The sequence below is a fragment of the Lissotriton helveticus genome, chromosome 1_1, assembly GCF_964261635.1.
Source record: "Lissotriton helveticus chromosome 1_1, aLisHel1.1, whole genome shotgun sequence".
Lineage (NCBI taxonomy): Eukaryota > Metazoa > Chordata > Amphibia > Caudata > Salamandridae > Lissotriton > Lissotriton helveticus.
In genome coordinates this window covers 990,686,798-990,706,042 of record NC_136057.1, presented here as the reverse complement: position 1 = coordinate 990,706,042, position 19,245 = coordinate 990,686,798, and the positions used below count along the sequence as shown (strand labels likewise).

General features: G+C 41.9%; 1 protein-coding gene and 1 long non-coding RNA gene across 2 annotated transcripts in view; one reads left to right on the top strand and one right to left on the bottom strand.

The window, feature by feature from the left end:
* The window catches only part of CHCHD3 (coiled-coil-helix-coiled-coil-helix domain containing 3), a 1,039,901-nt gene that overhangs the window by 181,561 nt on the left and 839,095 nt on the right, over nucleotides 1–19,245 (top strand). The window contains exon 3 of the mRNA XM_078677453.1: nucleotides 9,300–9,381. Within this exon, the coding sequence (XP_078533579.1) occupies nucleotides 9,300–9,381 (82 nt within the window). The remainder of the gene's footprint in view (nucleotides 1–9,299; nucleotides 9,382–19,245) is intronic.
* Nucleotides 11,981–19,245, bottom strand: part of LOC144819651 (uncharacterized) — a 94,663-nt gene continuing 87,398 nt past the window's right edge. Inside the window, exon 2 of the long non-coding RNA XR_013607498.1 lies at nucleotides 11,981–12,565. This is a non-coding gene — a long non-coding RNA (uncharacterized LOC144819651). The remainder of the gene's footprint in view (nucleotides 12,566–19,245) is intronic.

Below are 19,245 nucleotides of genomic sequence, written 5' to 3'. Positions count from 1 at the left end.
CGCTGCTGTGCTGTCTATAGGTTGCAACTTTCAGAACATCTGCCTGGATCATCCTAGCTGATACTGCGTAGTGAGTGCAGAGTGGTGAGTGCAGAGTGGTGAGTGCAGAGTGGTGAGTGCAGAGTGGTGAGTGCAGAGTGGTGAGTGCAGAGTGGTGAGTGCAGAGTGGTGAGTGCAGAGTGGTGAGTGCAGAGTGGTGTGTGCTGTTGAGTGCTGTGTATTGGCAATGTAAATGACAATGCCATTTATTTATGATTTAAAGGAAAAAAAAGAAATGTCATGAGCAATGCCAATAGCTCTACCTTTAATGATGCCGAGACCATTGCATTGTAAATGCTTGTTTATACTCTGTGAGCATTAGAGAATTGCTCCCTGTCTTCAGTGGAGTATCTTAATCTCCATTTCCTCTCTATTTGGCGCAACTCAAGTTTTTGTTTTTTGAGGTCAGTGGTGAACCATTCATGGGCATCTGAGTGGCGGACGTGGGCAAATTTGACGATTGGTGCATGAGTGTTACTTGCCGATGATAGCCACTCAGTGACTTTTTCCTCCATGGAATTAACGTCCCGGCATAAAGTGGGTAAAGAATTCGCCAAGGTGTTGACGAAGTCCGGTTTATTTAAGGATTTCCACTTCCTAGTTACACCCCCCGCCGAGGAGGTGGACTTTTCGTAGCCGCTGGAAGTAATTGTAAATTGTATCAGGTGGTGGTCTGACCAGATGCATGGGGAAATTATGAGTGTCGAGAGTGAGATATTGTGGGACCAGATTTGATCCAAAGTATATCCCTTTTCGTGAGTGTGAGTATGTAAATACTGGACCAGGTTCAAGTTGGATAGAAGTTCGGATAGTTCGGCTGCATGGCGTCCACCCGAGACATCATTGAACCAATAGTTCAGGTCCCCGATGAGGAGCACCTTAGCATGGTTTATCACTAGAGTGGCCATTTGTTCACTTAGGGAAATAGGGAAGGTGGGCATTGCCTGAGGGGGTCGATAAATGAGTACTAGCACCAAGGAACCTGTATCCATGTCCAGTTTAATGACCATGTTCTCGACCTCCAGAAGAATAAGGGAAGTCATAGCGGTGAATTTGTAATTTTTGTGAATTATGGTAGCAACCCCTCCTCCCAACTTCCCAGGCGTCCGATTGACCGACAGGATGTAGTAGTCGGAAGGGAGGCCTGCTAGAATGTCGGGTAAAGAATCCTGGGTTAACCAGGTTTCGGTAATTAGGAGGACATCCGGTTTATCAGAGGTAAGTAGCAAGAAGATGTCGAGTTGGTGCTTTACCAGGGAACGTATATTAAGGTAGAGGAGGCGGAGGACAGTTGCTTAGTTGTTGTAGACTTAATAACTGCAGGAGGGTGTGAAATAGGAATGGTAGGGAGGGCGTGATCTGTCTGGGGTAATGAGATACCATTCGTTAAAATGCAACTGTGGGTAATGGGATCCAAGGGGAAACAAAAATGTGCTGATGGTCTTAGTGATCTAAGTTTCCTAGGAGAATAACTAGTGATTTGGCCATAATCCGTGGCCCCAGGGCCTGGTCGGGCGCAGACAGGCTTGCCTTTGGCACGCCCGCTGCGCGCGTCCTTGACATGAGGCTGAATTTATACCAGCTGAAGACTAGCGGCGGGGGGGCGTGTCTCGCTCTGCCGGTCCGCCCTCCACTCAACCAGCCAGCAGCTGCGGTGGACCGGGGTCGGAGCCGGAGGAGTGCGGCGCAGTGAGTATCCCAAGAAGGTTTTAAGCAACAAGTGCCCAAGTTAAAATTATTTTGAGAATGAAATAATAATTTTAAAAAGCAGGAAAGCAGCACACAGCGAAGAGCGCAGCCTTCAGTACCGCGACTCGCAGAGCTTCAATCGCGCGTCTCTGAAGCTACAGCCCTTATGTGCAGTTTTAGGAGGCTGGCGTCGGGGGGGGGGGTGTCTCTCTCTGCCGGTCCGCCCTCCACTCAACGAGCCAGCAGCTGCGGTGGACCGGGGTCGGAGCGGGAGGAGTGCGGCGCAGTGAGTATCCCAAGAAGGCAGATTGGCTGTGAGGGCTAGCCAGGGTTGCTCGCAGTTTACAAAGGTCTGTCAGCCCAGTCTTTGGAAGAACCTTGGTATGAAAGTGAAGATGATACAGGTTTCCTCTTCTTGCATGTCCCATTTGAAAACCACTACCTAGTTGTAATCGATTGGTTAATGTGATGAAAGGAGTTACTGTGGTAGGCTTTAGAAATAATATACGCAAGGATAGCCTCCCGGGTGATAGTGCACTTTACAAATCTGCATAACATAGAGATCTGTTGCTAAGCAACAGTTTACAAGGCAGTGCTGAAAAGATGGGCCTGTAATTCTTTTGGCTAACACAGGAAGTTTTCTTCAAGTCTCTTGCCCTGGAATGAGTTCCAGAATAAGGATCCTCAAACATGTAGTGGCCTACCTTTTCTACCTGATTGGATAGATGGAGGAGCTTGATGGTCATTTCTTGCAGATACTAGGTTGGTAGCTGGGGCGTCTACAAACGGTAGCTGGGGCGTCTACAAACGTTTTAGAATGATTTGCAGAGTTATCTGGAGACGTGTCATGCAGGGATTTAGGCATAGTGCACAGACGTGAACTGTGACCTTTCATCAATAATCTTCAATGAGGGTCTAAGGTCTGCATTGTGGCTAAAGCCTACTATGAGACCGTTTCAATGGATTTGGCTTCTCTACAGTTTGATAAGCAATGTAGTGAAAAACCCACTGTAAGTGGAATTGCAGTAGTGCAAGTGAAACTTCACAACAAAGATCGAAACTATTTTGCGAGTAGTTATAGAAGTGAAAATACTTTATGTTGCAAGTTAAGAATAAGATCCTGGGAGGCATTTTTTATTACTTTGTTTACTTGAAGGAGAGGCTGTCATCAATTAGTAAATCAAGATTTCTCGCATCTTAGGTTGATTTTGGCTACTGCCCCCAGGGTGTTGGGCTAGTTGAAGAGGAGAGAAGTGTGGTTATTTTCAGCCCATCACTACTAGGATTTCAGACTTTGTATCAATCAGCCAGCGCCAGCTCCGGGACATTAAAAACTGGATGTGTCTCGAACAAGTTGCCACATTTCATGCTGTCTCACTCTTCTTGTGTTTGAGATAAAGCTGTGCATTTGCTTAAATGTAGTACTTTATGTTGTAGGTTTAAAAGATGCTTGCCACTGGTCCTTGTACCTACTGTTGTTATAATTAGGCTCTCCTCTCCCTACATGGTGCACTGCTCTTGGCAAGCAGACAGGCACTGGTGCTCCAGGACAGGTCGTCTCTGTTTCCCTGGGCGATGTCCTCTCACCCTGCAGAGAGACTGACAGGCCTTTGCCCCGAGTCCTGGACCCAGGCATAAGTCTTGTAAAGCTTCCCTACCTCACACAGCCCATCTGACTGCTTGGCAGAGGACAATCTTTGGGCTCTCAACCTTCCCTTGTTATAGTCCATTCCCAGACACCAAATGTGAGTCTTTGATGTTTTATGTTGGGTTTGGGTTTCTGTTTCTTTTGAAGTACCCACTCATTGGTCTGACCTGGTGAAAATGTCTCAGAAGGCATTTATAGCTGGATTTATTGTATTGTGTTTTGCAAACTGCTTCGCAATGTAAAGGTCTTCTGTGTTTGTCCACTACCACCAGGTGAGGCTGCGTCGTTGACTTACCTGAGGCTGATTTTGCTAGTTACTGGGCAGCGTTTGTCTAAATGCTTCCTCTGCAGATGATGCACCACACCCTTGTTTTTCCAAGCGTATACATTTTGAAGTCTGAATTAAGACTGTTGTTTTTATTTGTTATACCAGCCCCTGTACCGGAGTATTTTGGAATTCGTGTGAATTTCAGGACACCAGCATTGGTGGTCACAAACAGTGGCAGCAAGTGGGGTCTTGTTCTGTGTATAGGGCTTAATAAACAGAAACTTGGGAGAAATATACTACATGTAACTTGTTGTTACTCAAGAATTGGCCAAGTGCAACTGTACTCCTGCTGCCCTGATAAAAGATGAAAGTGGAATTTCACTCAAGTTTTTGGATGCAGTGCCTTTCACGAGCCACTGTTATTAATACACAAGTGCTTTGTGACAATATTGTGAACTGGAATAACTCTCTGCTTTACCACATCCATGTAGGCCTTGTTGCCCTGCTGAGTTAATGGCTGATTGTTGTGGTACCTGCAGTGCTCTTCTCCTAACACATGCACTTGTTCTTGGAACACATCTGAATATCTGTCACCACATTAGGATGTGTATTATGACTGTGGTGTGCTGCCGTTTTGAATTGGCATCCGTTGGCACATATAGAATTATATCTGTGATATGCGTTCCTGCTTTGCCTGCAGACGTTTTAAAGTCCGATTCAGTGGCACAAAGCAACGATTCTCAACCATCTGAATTATTTTAACCAATGTGAAAAAAAAATCGAGCTACCCTTGACATTACTTTAACTATTAACCACTTTAACTATTTTATGGCATACTCTACAGTAACCCCCTTGACATTCTTAAAACGGATTGAAAGCCAATACCTGTATTTATTTTACTTGAACAACCTTGTGGCATATTATACGTTATCTCCTATACTGCCATTTCCAAGGAACAGAAGTATTAGGTTGAACTCTGTGTGCATTGACCACTTGTAACCTCCCTCCTCCTCAGCCATTCCAATCCTTTGATGCTGAACTCCAGATGAAATGGAAAGAGTGGAGGGAATATTTTATTAATTACATATCCAGTTTGAGGTTGAGGATTTCACTCCAGAAAAGAAAAAGAAAACCTTATTACATTGCATTGGTCTGGGTGTGTTGAAGGTGTATCACCGTGTTGAAAAAAAGTAACCCTGCTCAAATAAATGTGATTATACATGCTTTGCAAGATAAAGACCTGTACGTCTCCCCAAATGTGTGTGTTGCCATTGATACATATGCGTTTTATCACAGAGCACAAAACAAAGATGAGAACTTTGATTACTAGGTGGCTGCACTCAGAAAATTAGCTATAACATGTCATTGGGCATATTACATGATGAAATAATCCAAACATCCAGGATAGGTTATGTGTGAATAGGGAGTTGGATTTAAAGGAAATAATTGCCCTAGTTAAAAAATCGGAACTAACTGGTTGATGTGTAGAAACTTTGAGAGGATAATTAAGACTTTGTGGTAAGAGCAATGAATAAAAGGGACGATAAGTCCTATGAATAGAAGAAAAGGCCTATGAAACCCAATATGGTCAGAAATATGGACAACTCTAAAGGAAATAAAGGAAAATACTATAGATGTGGAAGTGCTGAACATATGGAGAATAAAAAAGTGTCCTGCTTTCTGTCAAAGATGTTCAGGATGTTGAGTCAAGGGTCATTTTTTCATAGTATGTTGGAAACGGTGGTAATGTTAAGTGTATAGTAGAGGAGGAATATAGTTTTCAAGATGATTTGGAGAGCAAAAAGATAAAATGGTGAGATGGTGATGGGGATTGTTTTGATTGTGGTACAGGAAGTGCTTGGAATACATGGTCCTAAAAGAAAAAAAGAACAATATGTGAAATTTACTTATGAGGCATTACAATGAACATCTGCCCCAGATTTGGAGTCACCCTTCACCATTGTGAATGTAAGTGTTGAAGATTCAGTTTGAAGACAAAGTAGGAAAAACGTTAGAAGCAATTGTTGTAAATTCAGTGAGTTTCATGGGTAACCACATTAAAATGCTAAGGTTCAGACGGTTAACGTTTGAATTTAAAAATAGGAGAGCTGAGTGTAAATTGTGTATTGCAAAATGAAGTCCATCCCTCTTGGGATAAAGGGACCAAGGTGAGTTAGGGGTGGTTCTTAATCCCAATAGCCCTGAACCTTTAATGTTAGTGAAGAAAGATCTTTTTGTTATTCATGTTGTGGAAACGTATCCCATGTATTTTTCAGGGAAAATTGGAAACTTACAGTGTTTGAAACAAACAATTATATTGAAACAGAATGCACTACCTTGTATTCTCAAGGTGAGGAATATTTCATTATTCATAAAGGGTGTAGTAGAACAAGCGTTAAGGAAGCAACAAGATGATAATGTGATTGAGCACGTTGAATCTTCTGACCGGATTGTACTCTTGGTTGTGGCAAGACGAGCAAATGACAAGGTAAGTTTGGGTGTTGATTTATGAGACCTTCATGGGAACATACTTATAGGTAGGTTTGCCTTACCCAAGTTCTGTGAGGAGTTGTCCTTAACCAAGGGTTAACGACAAGGATAATGTGGTTTTCAACGACAGATCTTACTGCTGCGTATCACCAGGTACCTTTCTATCCACAGAGTTGGCGCATGACTACATTCAGAACACATGTAGGTTGTTTCCATTTTTCGAGAGTTCCTTTCGGGTTAATGTTGGCTTCTGCCTTGTTTCAAAGATTGATGTTCATGTTATTCAGGGACGTGAAAAATATCACCTTCTTCCAAGATGACATTTTGGTAATGGTTTTATTGAGGTGTGATTATAAACCACTTAAGACTAAGGAGCTGGTATGGGCCTCTGCATGCATGTCAATGACATTTTTTATTATAATTATGAGGTACATTTTGTGCCTTCGGTAACAAAATAAGGTGGCAGACTGGTTGAGCCGGTTACCATTGCAAGTAAAGGAAGGGAATGGGATTCATGTTGTGTGGCCAACATACAAGGAAAGGAGACCATAGGATGTAGTGAAGAAGAATGGGAGGAAAGTATGTCCAAAGATATAATTTTTAATGAGGAAGAAATTAACTGTCTGTAGATACTTGTGAGTTGTTAAGCGGTGGCAATGTGATTCCACTGGTTGATATTAGAAGTCACATTTTTAATGAGGGTCACCTTGGTATAACAAAGATGAAAGTAAGGGTTAAAACTTCATATTGGTGGCCAGGGATGGATATGGAGAGATTGGTGAGAAATTGTGTCTGGCTATTTTCAGGCTGCTAGTAATTAACAAAAGGGGGGAGGGAGAGGGAGAAGTGGATTCTGTCTCCCCTGGCAATATGTATAAACAAAGAGAATCCACTAGGATAGTGTCGGTGATCCCTACAGTGGTGGGGAGCAACCAGTGTTGTTTAAATACCCCTCACACACCAAAAGGCCCCTTGGTGTCATGCTTCATCATCGGGGTCTTCGCAAACCTCTACGGAATGCGGCGTGCTACGACTCACGACTACGTAGGAGCACTGAAGGTGAACTATGTGTTGGTGTGTGTGGAGTAATAGTGTGTGAGTGGTGAGGTGAAAGTGTTGGTTAAAAAATACCTGGCTCGTAGGAAAAAAACAAAAACTCTTTATTAAGTCCTCGGCTGGTACCATTAAAAAAAGTGCAGGTGAGGTTGTTTACTTACTAATTATGGTATGTCAACCTCAAAAGTGCGTCGACATGTTTCGGAGTTAAAATAAATTATAGTGAAATGTACCTATCTGTTTTTCTTAAAAACAGATAGGTACATTTCACTATATTTATTTTTGTAGAGCACACTTTGACATCTACATATACATGTGAGTAAGGTGAGGATAATCAGTGCACATCCTCGTCCTGAAGAAGGAGTCTTTAACTCCGAAACATGTCGACGCACTTTTGAGGTTGACATACCATAATTAGTAAGTAAACAACCTCACCTGCACTTTTTTTAATGATACCAGCCGAGGACTTAATAAAGAGTTTTTGTTTTTTTCCTACCAGCCAGGTATTTTTTAACCAACACTTTCACCTCACCACTCACACACTATTACTCCACACACACCAACACATAGTTCACCTTCAGTGCTCCTACGTAGTCGTGAGTCGTAGCACGTCGCATTCCGTAGAGGTTTGCGAAGACCCCGATGATGAAGCATGACACCAAGGGGCCTTTTGGTGTGTGTGAGGGGTATTTAAACAACACCGGGTGCTCCCCACCCCTGTAGGGATCACCGACACTATCCTAGTGGATTCTCTTTGTTTATACATATTTTCAGGCTGCTTCAACACACCCACTTAGTGTACTATAGGATTACAAAGGGTAAGAATTTGTATAGGTTGAAAGAAGTTGAGTATGGTGCTGTCTTATAGAATAAACCCCGCATGAGCACTGAGTATAGCCCTTTTGATGAATGAGACAGAGTATCTGTCACTAAGGATAATTTGGAATGTATGCAGAAATCTAGGAGGGTGGAATGCTCACTTGAAGAAGTGAGGAGGGAAATTGCACAAGTAGAGCAAAAATACAATTTAGGATCGTAAGCATGGAGTTAAGTTAGTAACTTTGGAAGTGGTATCTTGGAGTCAACGAAGGTGTGTTAAAGCGGAAGGGAGAGAGCAAGTTTTTATAACCTAAGAATGTTATACAATTATTGTATAATTCAAAATTGTTAGGTGATCAGAAAGTTTGCCATTTAAAGTAGAATAGTGAAGTGTTGTAAGAGTGGTAGGGTAGCTGATGTTAGAGTTACTAGAAATCTGGATTGGATGGATGAAGAAAGTAGATAGTGGAAGTGATGATGTACGAAGTTGATGTGATAGAATGACTGGAGAAGTTGTTAGTGAAGTTGAGTATGATTTTTGTACAAATGAACGAAAAGTAAGAGTTGGTAGAAGAATTATAAAACCAAAGAAGTTTGAAGATTTTGTATGTGATTGAAAATTGATGCATTGTCTGTATACTACTATAATTTTGCTGTTTGTGATATCAAGAAATGTTTCGGTTCTATAAGTTTATAATAGTAAGAATCACTTTTTTTGGTTCCTTTATATTGAAGTATTAATATTGTAAATCATATATGCATTAAGAATTTGTGCCGTTGTGAAAGGAGAAGTTGTGTTGTATGTTCGGCCGGCTGCCATACTTGAGTGTTTTGGGATATATGTGGATTTCAGGACGCAGGAGTTGGTGGTCGCAGGTAATGGCAACACGCAGAGTTTAGTCCTGTGTACAGGGCTTAATAAAAGGAAACTTTGAGGATTATACTACTTGTCAGTCGTAACTCTAGAGAGCCTGCGTTTTGGGAAAAAAGTATGGCAATTCCAGTACTTTCGGTATTACAAACTCGTACCAAGTAAGATTACTTTCGGATGTACTTTAACATACAGAAATTAAATGGATGGTTAGAACAAGCAGAGTCCAATCCAACTAGTAGATATAGCAAATTAGTTCTGAAAAGTCACTTGAGCTGTAAAAGTAATTTAGTCTCCGTGAAAACTATGTTTCCAAAAATGTATTTGAAACTGATTTAATCAAGTTTTGGATTCACGTGAACTGTAATAAATGTATTCTTTGAGATGTTATTGAAGTAGTGTTTTGTTTCATTTTCAAGTTAATGAAGAAGTTCTTCGAAAGAGAATAACCGAAGAGCTTGCGTTGGAACAAGCCAGGAGGGAGTCTGATTCACACAGAAGGTTGGTGTTACTGAATTAATGAGTCTTTACAAAGTGCTGCTCCCTCCATAGATTTTTTGCCCTGCACGTCTTAGTGACAGAGCATTGAAAACATGCTGTTCATGTGCCAGATTGATACATTTATTTGCTTTGAATAATAAGCCCACCTACGTAGATAAAGATATCACTATATGATATATATGTTATGGCTCTGACTCGCGTTCCATTGAAAAGACATTTTGGGATTTTTCTATAGCACTGATACTCAAAGCACTGCTCGAGGGGCGCATGTGGCCTTTCTGACCTATATATGTAATAGTTTTCAAACATAAATTTAGAAACATTTATTCCTCCCCCTACCCCCATCCTGACAGCAATGCAAGTAGTGAGCTAAGAGGTATGTCAGTTGTTATGTGCACTCATTGGATGGCCTGGGTTCCTATTATACATGAACAACGTTATAGTTTATTAAATCAAACACAAGAGAAGTTATGTTGAGGTGGTCTTTTATGTGACAATGAAGAAAAAGGAGTGAAAGTAAAATAAAGCAATTGCCTAGGATCATACAGGTTAAGTGGGGAAGCTGAGATTAATCGCCAGTTTTTTGTTTCACATTATGCAATTCAGCCATTAGGTGTATAGGCTTTTGTTTTCCCCTTCACCCGCATTACAACCAACACCCCCTGTCCCCAACCCCGACTGACACCCCGCTGGCATCCATGCAGCCCTTGATCACATCAGAGACCAAACTTTTTGCCCCTGGGAAAATGTTTGCGAGTACCTATGGTCTATAACTTCTTACCTCGTAGACAAATTTACTTGAAATTTAGCAATTTACTAGCTTAGTCAACTAAGTTACTGCATGTAAAGTTTAATGAAGGCCTGTCCATGGGGGAAAACGTTCATAGGGCTAAGATAATAAGTGTTTTAGCGTTCAAAGTAAATTTTATTCATACTTAGATCCTGAATCACTGAATGGATTGACATCAAGCTTGGCATTAAAGTATAGCTGTTCCCGGAAAGTCTGCTTTCCCTCGTTTGCTGTAAGTCTATTCACTAGTTTTTGAGTTATTAGCATTGAAAACAGTTGATGAATGGCTCTTAAAAGGTTAACATTTTTGTATCTTTGGACTGTGGAATAATTTGCAAGTTCAAAATTTGAAAAAATGAAGAAAAAAATCTGATTGGATGAGAGACCTGTTTTTGCCTGTCATCCCTTTCGCATCCATGATACTAGAGTTAGTACTGCTTATCTGAAAGATCTGATTGGCTTTTGCAAGAAATACATTTCTCTTAGCAGCCATTCAGGATTCTGGGCACAGGGCCCCCACCATGAAGCAAAACAATGACTTGTAAGGGTGCAGAATAGTCCTACTCATAACCCCAGTATGTCATAAAAAAGTGAAATTCACTAACAAAAACAGTAAAAAACTGAGTTATGGCTCTGGCTCAAGTGTGTAAAACATTGATATTTGTAAGTTGTAATAGAATCTGATATCCGCAATGCTTATCATTTGGACATATTAACTTGCTATGGAGTGAAACTGCCCAGTGAGCCGCTTACCAGGTGGCCAGGTTTGAAGAGCGATGAGGCTTAGACTAGTGCAATTAAAGATTCTCCACAGGACATGTGTCACCGGGCCTCGCCTGGTTCATATGGGTCGAGTGGAGAGTTTCGGAGGGGGTGCTGGGATATCGGAACTTTCATGCATATACTGTGGCATTGCACTGTGGTGCAGGAATACTGGGTGAGAATCCATGACACGCTGCGAGAAGTCCTGGGGTTGGAGTTGAGGCCGGAAGCCCGCAGATGTCTTTTAAACGTTTGGGAGCCCACGGATTTGAAAACGCATAGGCGACCATGGTTAACGTTGGCATGTATGTTAGCTAAGCATAATATTGCTCAACTGTGGGGAGCCAGCCAGCCACCCCGGGTTGAGAAATGGGTGGTAGATTTAGACTGGTGTATGTTTAGGGAGAGGTCGGTGTACATGGCAAGGGGTTGTCCCGAGAAGTTGGGAAAGGTTTTGGGGGGACTGGAATCGATACCGTGGAGATATCTGTACACCCCCCGATACGTGTGGGAGAAGTGGATGTGCATGAGTCCCCTTGATCCACTATCTATATATTGTACTTGAATGATATGGAATCGTAACTATGGCAATTATGAAAGCGTCTAATGTCATCTGATGTTTTTCTTTGTTGGTTGTTAATAAAAAGATTTAAAGAAAAAAAAAATCTCTTCGGACTGGGAATCTAGCCTTCCAAAATTATTTAAAAAAATGTGAAACCTTCTACTCTTGAAATATGTGTGAGTGATCAAGGCAGGCCACAGGACGTGGCCGAAATGCGTCATGGGCAGCACGAACGAAATAAACTTTTCATTTGGCACCAGCATATACTGAAGTCCGTACCTACTATGTGCACGAATGCACTTGGATTGTTGTCTTGATATATATATATATATATATATATATATATATATATACACACACACGCGCGCAAGAGTGGAGTGCTTAAGCCACTTCAGCGGCGGGCTCTCGACGGGGTTCGCCAGCCCCTCAATTTGCACACACTCCTGGCCTCAATCCTTCGCGGAAAAACCAGAGTCGGAGCCCAATTATAGTACGGTGCGTTGTCAGTGTTTATTCAGCAGAAAAAAACACACCCTTTCGTCAGTGTTTATTCAGCAGAAAAAAACACACCCAACGCGTTTCGAGATCAGCCGATCTCTTGCTCACGGGTGGAGCTTACCGGTACCATCATTCATTTAAAGAAACATACTTTGTTATGAAAAGTACCACGTGATCATAGACATAAAGAGATTATTCAAATTACATGCTATGTTACCAAATTAATCGTTTCTTGTGAATATTGATGTTATTTTCATATACAGAAACAAATTATAAATTATAAATAAACGGAAGTCACCATTCATTTGGGCAATTAGAAATAAGTTACAAACAAATCGATCAGTACTTCTGAACAAAAATTCCTGGCTGAGTGGCCATATGAAATTTCGCATGATCATAGCTTGCGGCCAAATATCATCCAATTGCTATAGTACATACAATTGCAAAATGATTAATAGTTCGTGATTAACGATACCGCCCGAGTGGGCATATGTCGTATAGTTCTGTTTAGCCCGAGGATTGACTTCCCGAATTCAGCCCAAGTGGGCACAATCAATAAAGATTTCATGTTCCTGTAAAAGAAGAAGAAAGGACATAGCTATATATGACAATTCTTACTTTACAGATCCGTGTACTGTTAAAAACAATTAAAATTCTTGAAATTCAGTTACCCAAGAAGCAGCATCATATCACATCAATTTATACTACTAATCAAACCTGGAGGAGAATGGCTAACTCCTCCCCCAAGTTGTGTCCTACAGGCTGCATATATATATATGTGTGTGTATGCATGTGTATGTATATATATATATATATATATATATATATATATATATATATACACACATATAAATGTGTATGTATATAGAAATGCACCCATACAAATATGATATAAATATGTGTGTATATGTATATATAAATATATATATATATATACTTATATATATATCTATATATATATATATATATATAAAAACAAATGTATGTCTGTCTGTCTGTCCTTTATGCATTACTACACCATTCATCCGATCGCCATGAAACTTTGGGAAGTTGTTGAGTACACTCCCGCGAAGGTTTCTGGCATAATTTCTTTTTAAATATCGGCCCCCCAGGGCTCTCATAATTTTTTGAATACTGATGTACGCACCAGAAGGAAAAACAATAAAACGTGTATCTACAAGCACTTGAATAAATAAATAGAATTAAAACTCCATTCATTCGATCGCCAGGAAACTTAGGGAAGTTGTTGAGTACACTCCCGCGAAGGTTTCTGGCATAATGTTTTTTAAAATATCGACCCCCCCAGGGCCCTCATAATCTTTCGAATACTGATGTACGCACCAGATGGAAAAACAAAAACATTGTGTATCCACAAGCACTCGAATAAATAAATAGAATTAAAACGACACTTTGAAATGTTTTCCATATTAAAATGAATAAGTTTCAATAAAAATGACACAATGTAAATTGAATGTTATCATAACCAGTTTCCTTGAATTTCCTTTCTTCGGAGATCACAGCAACGCGCGACGGGTAAGCTAATATATATATATCACAAAACTTCTTCCAAATGGAGAGAAATGCTTAGTGTGCACAAAATTGTCATTGTTGTAGTAATTAAATGCTGCCTGATTTGATAGTATGACTTTAGTCTCTTTTTGGAACGAGAACTGTGATGAATAACTGCGTGGTCCTGCTGCAAGTTTACACCACCATGCTAACAGAGCATCGCACTGCCCAACAAGGACCTTTAGTTGTTTGTATTATTCAGGGAGCTGGCTGCTGCTGCAGACTTCTGCAGTTAATGGGTCCGTATTGGGTTAAAAAGATTGGTCATTACAGAACGAAAACAGCTTGCTAAACACTTCAGCACATGGTGACCCTGCACCCTGGAGGGCTTAATTGTACTGTTTGGGACCACTTGTGCCAGTATGCACCAGGAACACAAAGCCCACTGGGTCCGCTCACTGGAGTGATGCAAAACTAGTATATAAGCAAACAGAACAAGTGATCACTGACAGTGATGAGTACTGACATACTTCACCTGTGAGAAAGGCCAACGAAGACTGAAACGCATATGGTGCACGAAATTGCCATTGTTTTAGAAATTACCCTTCCAAGTCATTGTTTTGCTTCATGATGGGAGACTGTGCCTAGTGTCCTGAATGGCCGTTAAGGTAAATTTCTCTCTTGTAAACTTTAAAAATTCTAAACTTATAGTTATAACTTTCATTCACACCTTTTTTCAATCTTTAAATTATTATAAGTAGTGAACCTTGTTACACACTCCTTTCAGCTCACCAACGAGACAACAATAACTATAACTCGACACTCACCATGCATTGTGTTTTCACAATTGATATTCCACTGTACAGCACTTTCATGTATGAGACTCTATGCCACTCTGCTGTACAACACTACACTCGACAACACAGAACTATACGACACTCTACTCCACTCGATGACACACCACTCCGCCACACTTGATTTAATGACACTCCAGTCAATAGCACTCCCCTATTACGCTACTACAATGTGCAACACGCTACTACAAAACACCATGCCACTCCACTGTATCAAGTGGAGTGTCGTAGAGTACAATGGAGGAGTGTCATAAAATGGAGTTCCGTGTCATTTTGGGGATATCGTAGAGAGAAGTTAAATGGCATGTCATTGAATGTCATACAGTATAGTACTGCGACTTAGAGTGGATGGTCATAGAGTGGAGTAGAGTGTAGTACAGATATGTAGAGTGGAGTTGCACACAGAAGAGTGCCGGACAGTGGAGCAAATTATAGTACGATGGCGTAGATTGGTACAACGTGCAATAGAGTGGAGTACACTGGAGTGGGGTAGTAAAGTGGCATGTATTGGACTATAGTGGCATGGAGTTGAGTGGGGTAGCAAATATTGCAGTAGTGTCATAAATTGGAGTACTGTGTTGTATAGTAGAGTGTGGTGGGGTGTCGTACAGTATTGGAAAGTGATGTAAACTACAGTAGAGTAGAGTGGCATTCTGTTTAGTTGATTTTTGTGGAGTGGCTTAGAGTGTGGTAGAGTGGATTGGCATACAGTGGAGTAGAGTGGAGTACTGTGTCAGGGTAAAGTGGCACACATAAAGTTGTGTACAGTTTTGTATAGTGGGCTAGAGTATCATGGAGTAGTGTTTTACAGTGACATAGAATAGTAAAGTGTTGTACAGTGGAGTGAAGAGGTATAGAATGGAGTTTAGTGTTGGAGAGTAGCAGACAGTGTTGGAGAGTGGAGTTGCGTAGAGTACAGTAGTGTGTGAAACAGTGGATCTGCTTAGAGTTGATTATTGTATAGTATCGTAGAGTGAGGTAAAGTCTCCTACAGTGGAGTTTAGTTTTTTGGGTGTAACGTAGTGTGGAGTAAAGTGCAAAGCGTGTTTTGGGGGGGTGTTAGAGTGGCATGGAGTGGAGTTTACTGGTGTATTGTAGGTAGTAAATGGTTATAAATTTGAGTGAGATCTTGTAGAGTGGAGTGCGGTCTCCTATAGAAAACTGTAGTATAAGGGAATAGAGTGTTATATATTGGAGTGTACGGGCATAGAGTGGAGTAGAATGTCAGAGTGTCATGAAGTGTGGTAGACTTTTATAGAGTGGACGAGAGCACACTAGAGTGGCGTGGAGTAGCGGACACTGTAGTGGCTTAGAGTGGAGTAGCATAAAGGGGAATACTATACCGCTGAGTGTAGAAGAGTGGTTTGGCATAGAGTGGAATCAAATGGAGTGGGGTACAATGGACTAGGCTGTTTTTCAGTGGCATAGACTGTAGTGGCATAGTGTAGAGTCAAGGAAATGGTTATAAATTGGAATGGTATCTCGTACAGTAGCGTGGAGTGCTGTTGTACAGTGTTCGAAACTGTCGTGGATTAGAGTGTTGTACATTAGAGTGTGCGGGTATAGGGTTGAGAGCAAATTTGGATAGTGGAGTGTACGGGATATGATAGAGTGTAGCAGAGGTTTGTAGAGTTATATGGAGTGGAGGTGAGTACACAATTGGAGTGGAGTGGCATATAGTGGAATAGCATAGTGTATAGTAGCATACAGTGGAGTGGCGTATAGTAACGTGGTTTAGACTGGAGTGGGGTAGAGTGTAATAGAATACAGAGGAGTGGCATACAGTAGAGTGGAATACCATACAGTAGAGGGGCAAAGATTGAAGTTGCACACAGTGTGTAATAGCATGGAGTGGCGTGGATTGACGTAGAGTGGAATGGAATGGCTTGGCGTGGAGTGGGGTACAGTGGAGCGGTATACAGTGGAGTGAGGTAGAGTAAAAGAGCACATGGGGGAGTGTTGTAGAGTGGAGTGGCATCCTATGGACTAGCGTAGAATGGATTGGCTTAGAGTAGAGTTGTGAATAGTGGAGTGGCATACAGTGGAATAGCGTAGTGGAGGAGTGTACAGTGAAATGGTGTACACTGGAATGGAGTAGAGTGTAATAGGATAAAGTGGAGTGGCACCCAATAGCGTAGTGGTATTACAGTGGGGTAGAGTGGAGTGGCATTAGTGTAATAGTATAGAGTGGATTGGTATACATTTGAATGGCTTAGAGTGGGATAGCTTATACTGGAGCAGCATATAGCATACAGTGAAGTGGCGTACACTGAAGAGGCGTAGAGTGGAGTTGCGTACAGTGTAATAGCATAGAGTGGAATTGTGTACAGTATAATAGCATAGAGGGGAGTGTTGTACAGAGGAGTGGTGTAGACTGTAATAGTGTATAGTTGAGTGGCATAGAATGGAGCAGTGTAGCCTGGGGTGCTGTACAGTGGTGTGAGGTAGAGTGCAATAGCTTACAGTGGAGTGGCGTATATTGGAGTGTGGTACTATCGAATAGTGTCGAATGAAGTGGCATAGAGTGTAGTGCCATACACTCTAGTAGATCACAGTGGAGTGGCATACATCACAGTGGAGTGGCATACAATGGAATAGCGTACCGTGGACTGTTGTACAGTGGAGTAGGGTGGAGTGGTGTGCAGTAGAATGGTGCAGAGTGGAATAGCGTATAGTGGAGTACCGTCCAGTGGAGCGGCGTACAGTGGAGTGGCATACAGTGACATTGCATACAGTGTAATAGCACAGAGTGGGGTCTCCTACAGTGAAGAGTTGTATAGTAGAGTGGCGTAGAGTGTAATAGCTTATAGTGGAGTGGGTAAAGTCGTGTGGCATACGGATGCATTTCCTTGTGCGAAGTAGCTGCAATTGCAGATATACAAATGTGGATTACCTTACATTTTTCAGCAACTACTTAACAGGTTTACACCAAGTAACTCAAAGCATGATATGTGTAACCAAATCTACTTTTCTGCCAAATTTGGTGTAATCCGCTCAATGGTTTGAGCTGTAGTCGTGTTCAAATCCCCTATGGGAATTAGCATGGGGAATGCACCCCCCCACACACACCCCTCCTCGTGAAGGGTCACCCCTAAACTTTCCATTCACAAGACTCACTATGGCATATTTTTGCGAACATTTTGTTAAGATTCGCCAAACAGTACCAAGGACATAGGCAAGTCAAAAAAAGATTTTTCTAAGCAAACATGGTCATATCTATCTATCTATCTATCTATCTATCTATCTATCTATCTATCTATCTATCTATCTATCTATCTATCTATCTATCTATCTATCTATCTATCTATCTATCTATCTATCTATCTATCTATCTATCTATCTATCTATCTATCTATCTATCTATCTATCTATCTATCTATCTATCTAATATCACTCTTTGCCTTATCTTTTCCTAGTTTTGAAGAAGGGGCATTTCTCCAGGACTGCAATTAATAATGGGAGCCTCTTAAATTGTGAAAATGACGAGCCCAGGCTGGATGAGCGAACTCTACGTCATTTGACCCTTCCAAAAACTCTTGATCGGTACACCATTTTGAAAGATGATTTTGCCTTTTTCAGTGTCACATAGGACTCCGCAAAGTTGAACAATTCTTTAATAGGTTGCTCAATGCAGAGAAGATAGTGAACAACACCACAGATGCTAAGTCCCTTTCTTATGGGTCAGTCTTAATGCAAAGTCCTTTGTGTCTTTCTGCTAAGACAGAGTGGAGAGGGGCCACCTCATTTGAGAGATACATATGAGATATTTATTTGTAATATATAGAACATGGGCAATAACGGACGCACGCTGACAGAAAGGCAAGCGTATTGTGTGTGGAACTATTCTAGAGGTTCTTAAGTGTTTGAAACCTGCTTTCATAAAAGAAAGAAAAACGGATCATTTGTACTGTATCTTCTCCCCGGTCCACCACGGGTTTTCCCACTTGAGTGGAGGGAGTATCTGGCACAGAATCCCTTTCCCTTCCGGGCAAGAGACCGGAGGGGGCGGAGCCTCACTGTGCTATTTAATACACATGCCAGTTTCTTCGCGCAGCGGATGCAAGCTAACAGAAAGGCAAGCGTATTGTGTGTGGAACTATTCTATAGGTTTTAAAGTGTTTTTACCTGTTTTTATAAAAGAAAGAAAAACGGATAATTTGTACTGTACTTACCCACCTGCCCCCTGCTCACGCAACAAGCCGCACGGCTCCCCGGTCCACCACGGGTTTTCCCGCTTGAGTGGAGGGAGCATCCAGCACAGAATCCCTTTCCCTTACTTCCGGGCAAGAGACCGGAGGGGCGGAGCCTCACTGTGCTATTTAATACGCATGCCAGTCTCTTCGTGCAGCGGAAGCTTGCAGCGGGCGAGCCAGTGGCGTGACGAAGGTGTGCCTAAGGCAAGCCCGTCTGCGCCTGTCCCCGGCCAACCGGGGCCAGGGGCCACAACCCCTGCCCGTTTCCAGATGCGTCTCAGGTCTTATAGCCCACACTCCTTCCATGATCTCAGAGGAACGACACATGACTGTTGTCGACACTCCTGGAATGTTGCTGTTGAGCACACTACTTGCTCACACTGTGGGTTTCACTTTCAACCGACCATTAAGGCACGCAGCCCCCCCTACCAATCATGTCAGCCTAAACATGTTCCGACTGAACTGCATATCCCGCCCTAAGCATGCCACCGAAATTGCCCTGTTACTAGAAGAACTTAAACCCAATGCTATCTTTCTGACAGAAACATGGCTCAATGCTGAGTCAGAGCCAGTCCTCATTCAAGTTCCTCCTCACAGCTACCTCATACGAGAGGACCGCACAAAGGGTAGAGGAGGAGGCTTAGCAATTGTTTTCAGGGACCACTATAACTGTCGCAGTCTCCCAGACCAGGTACC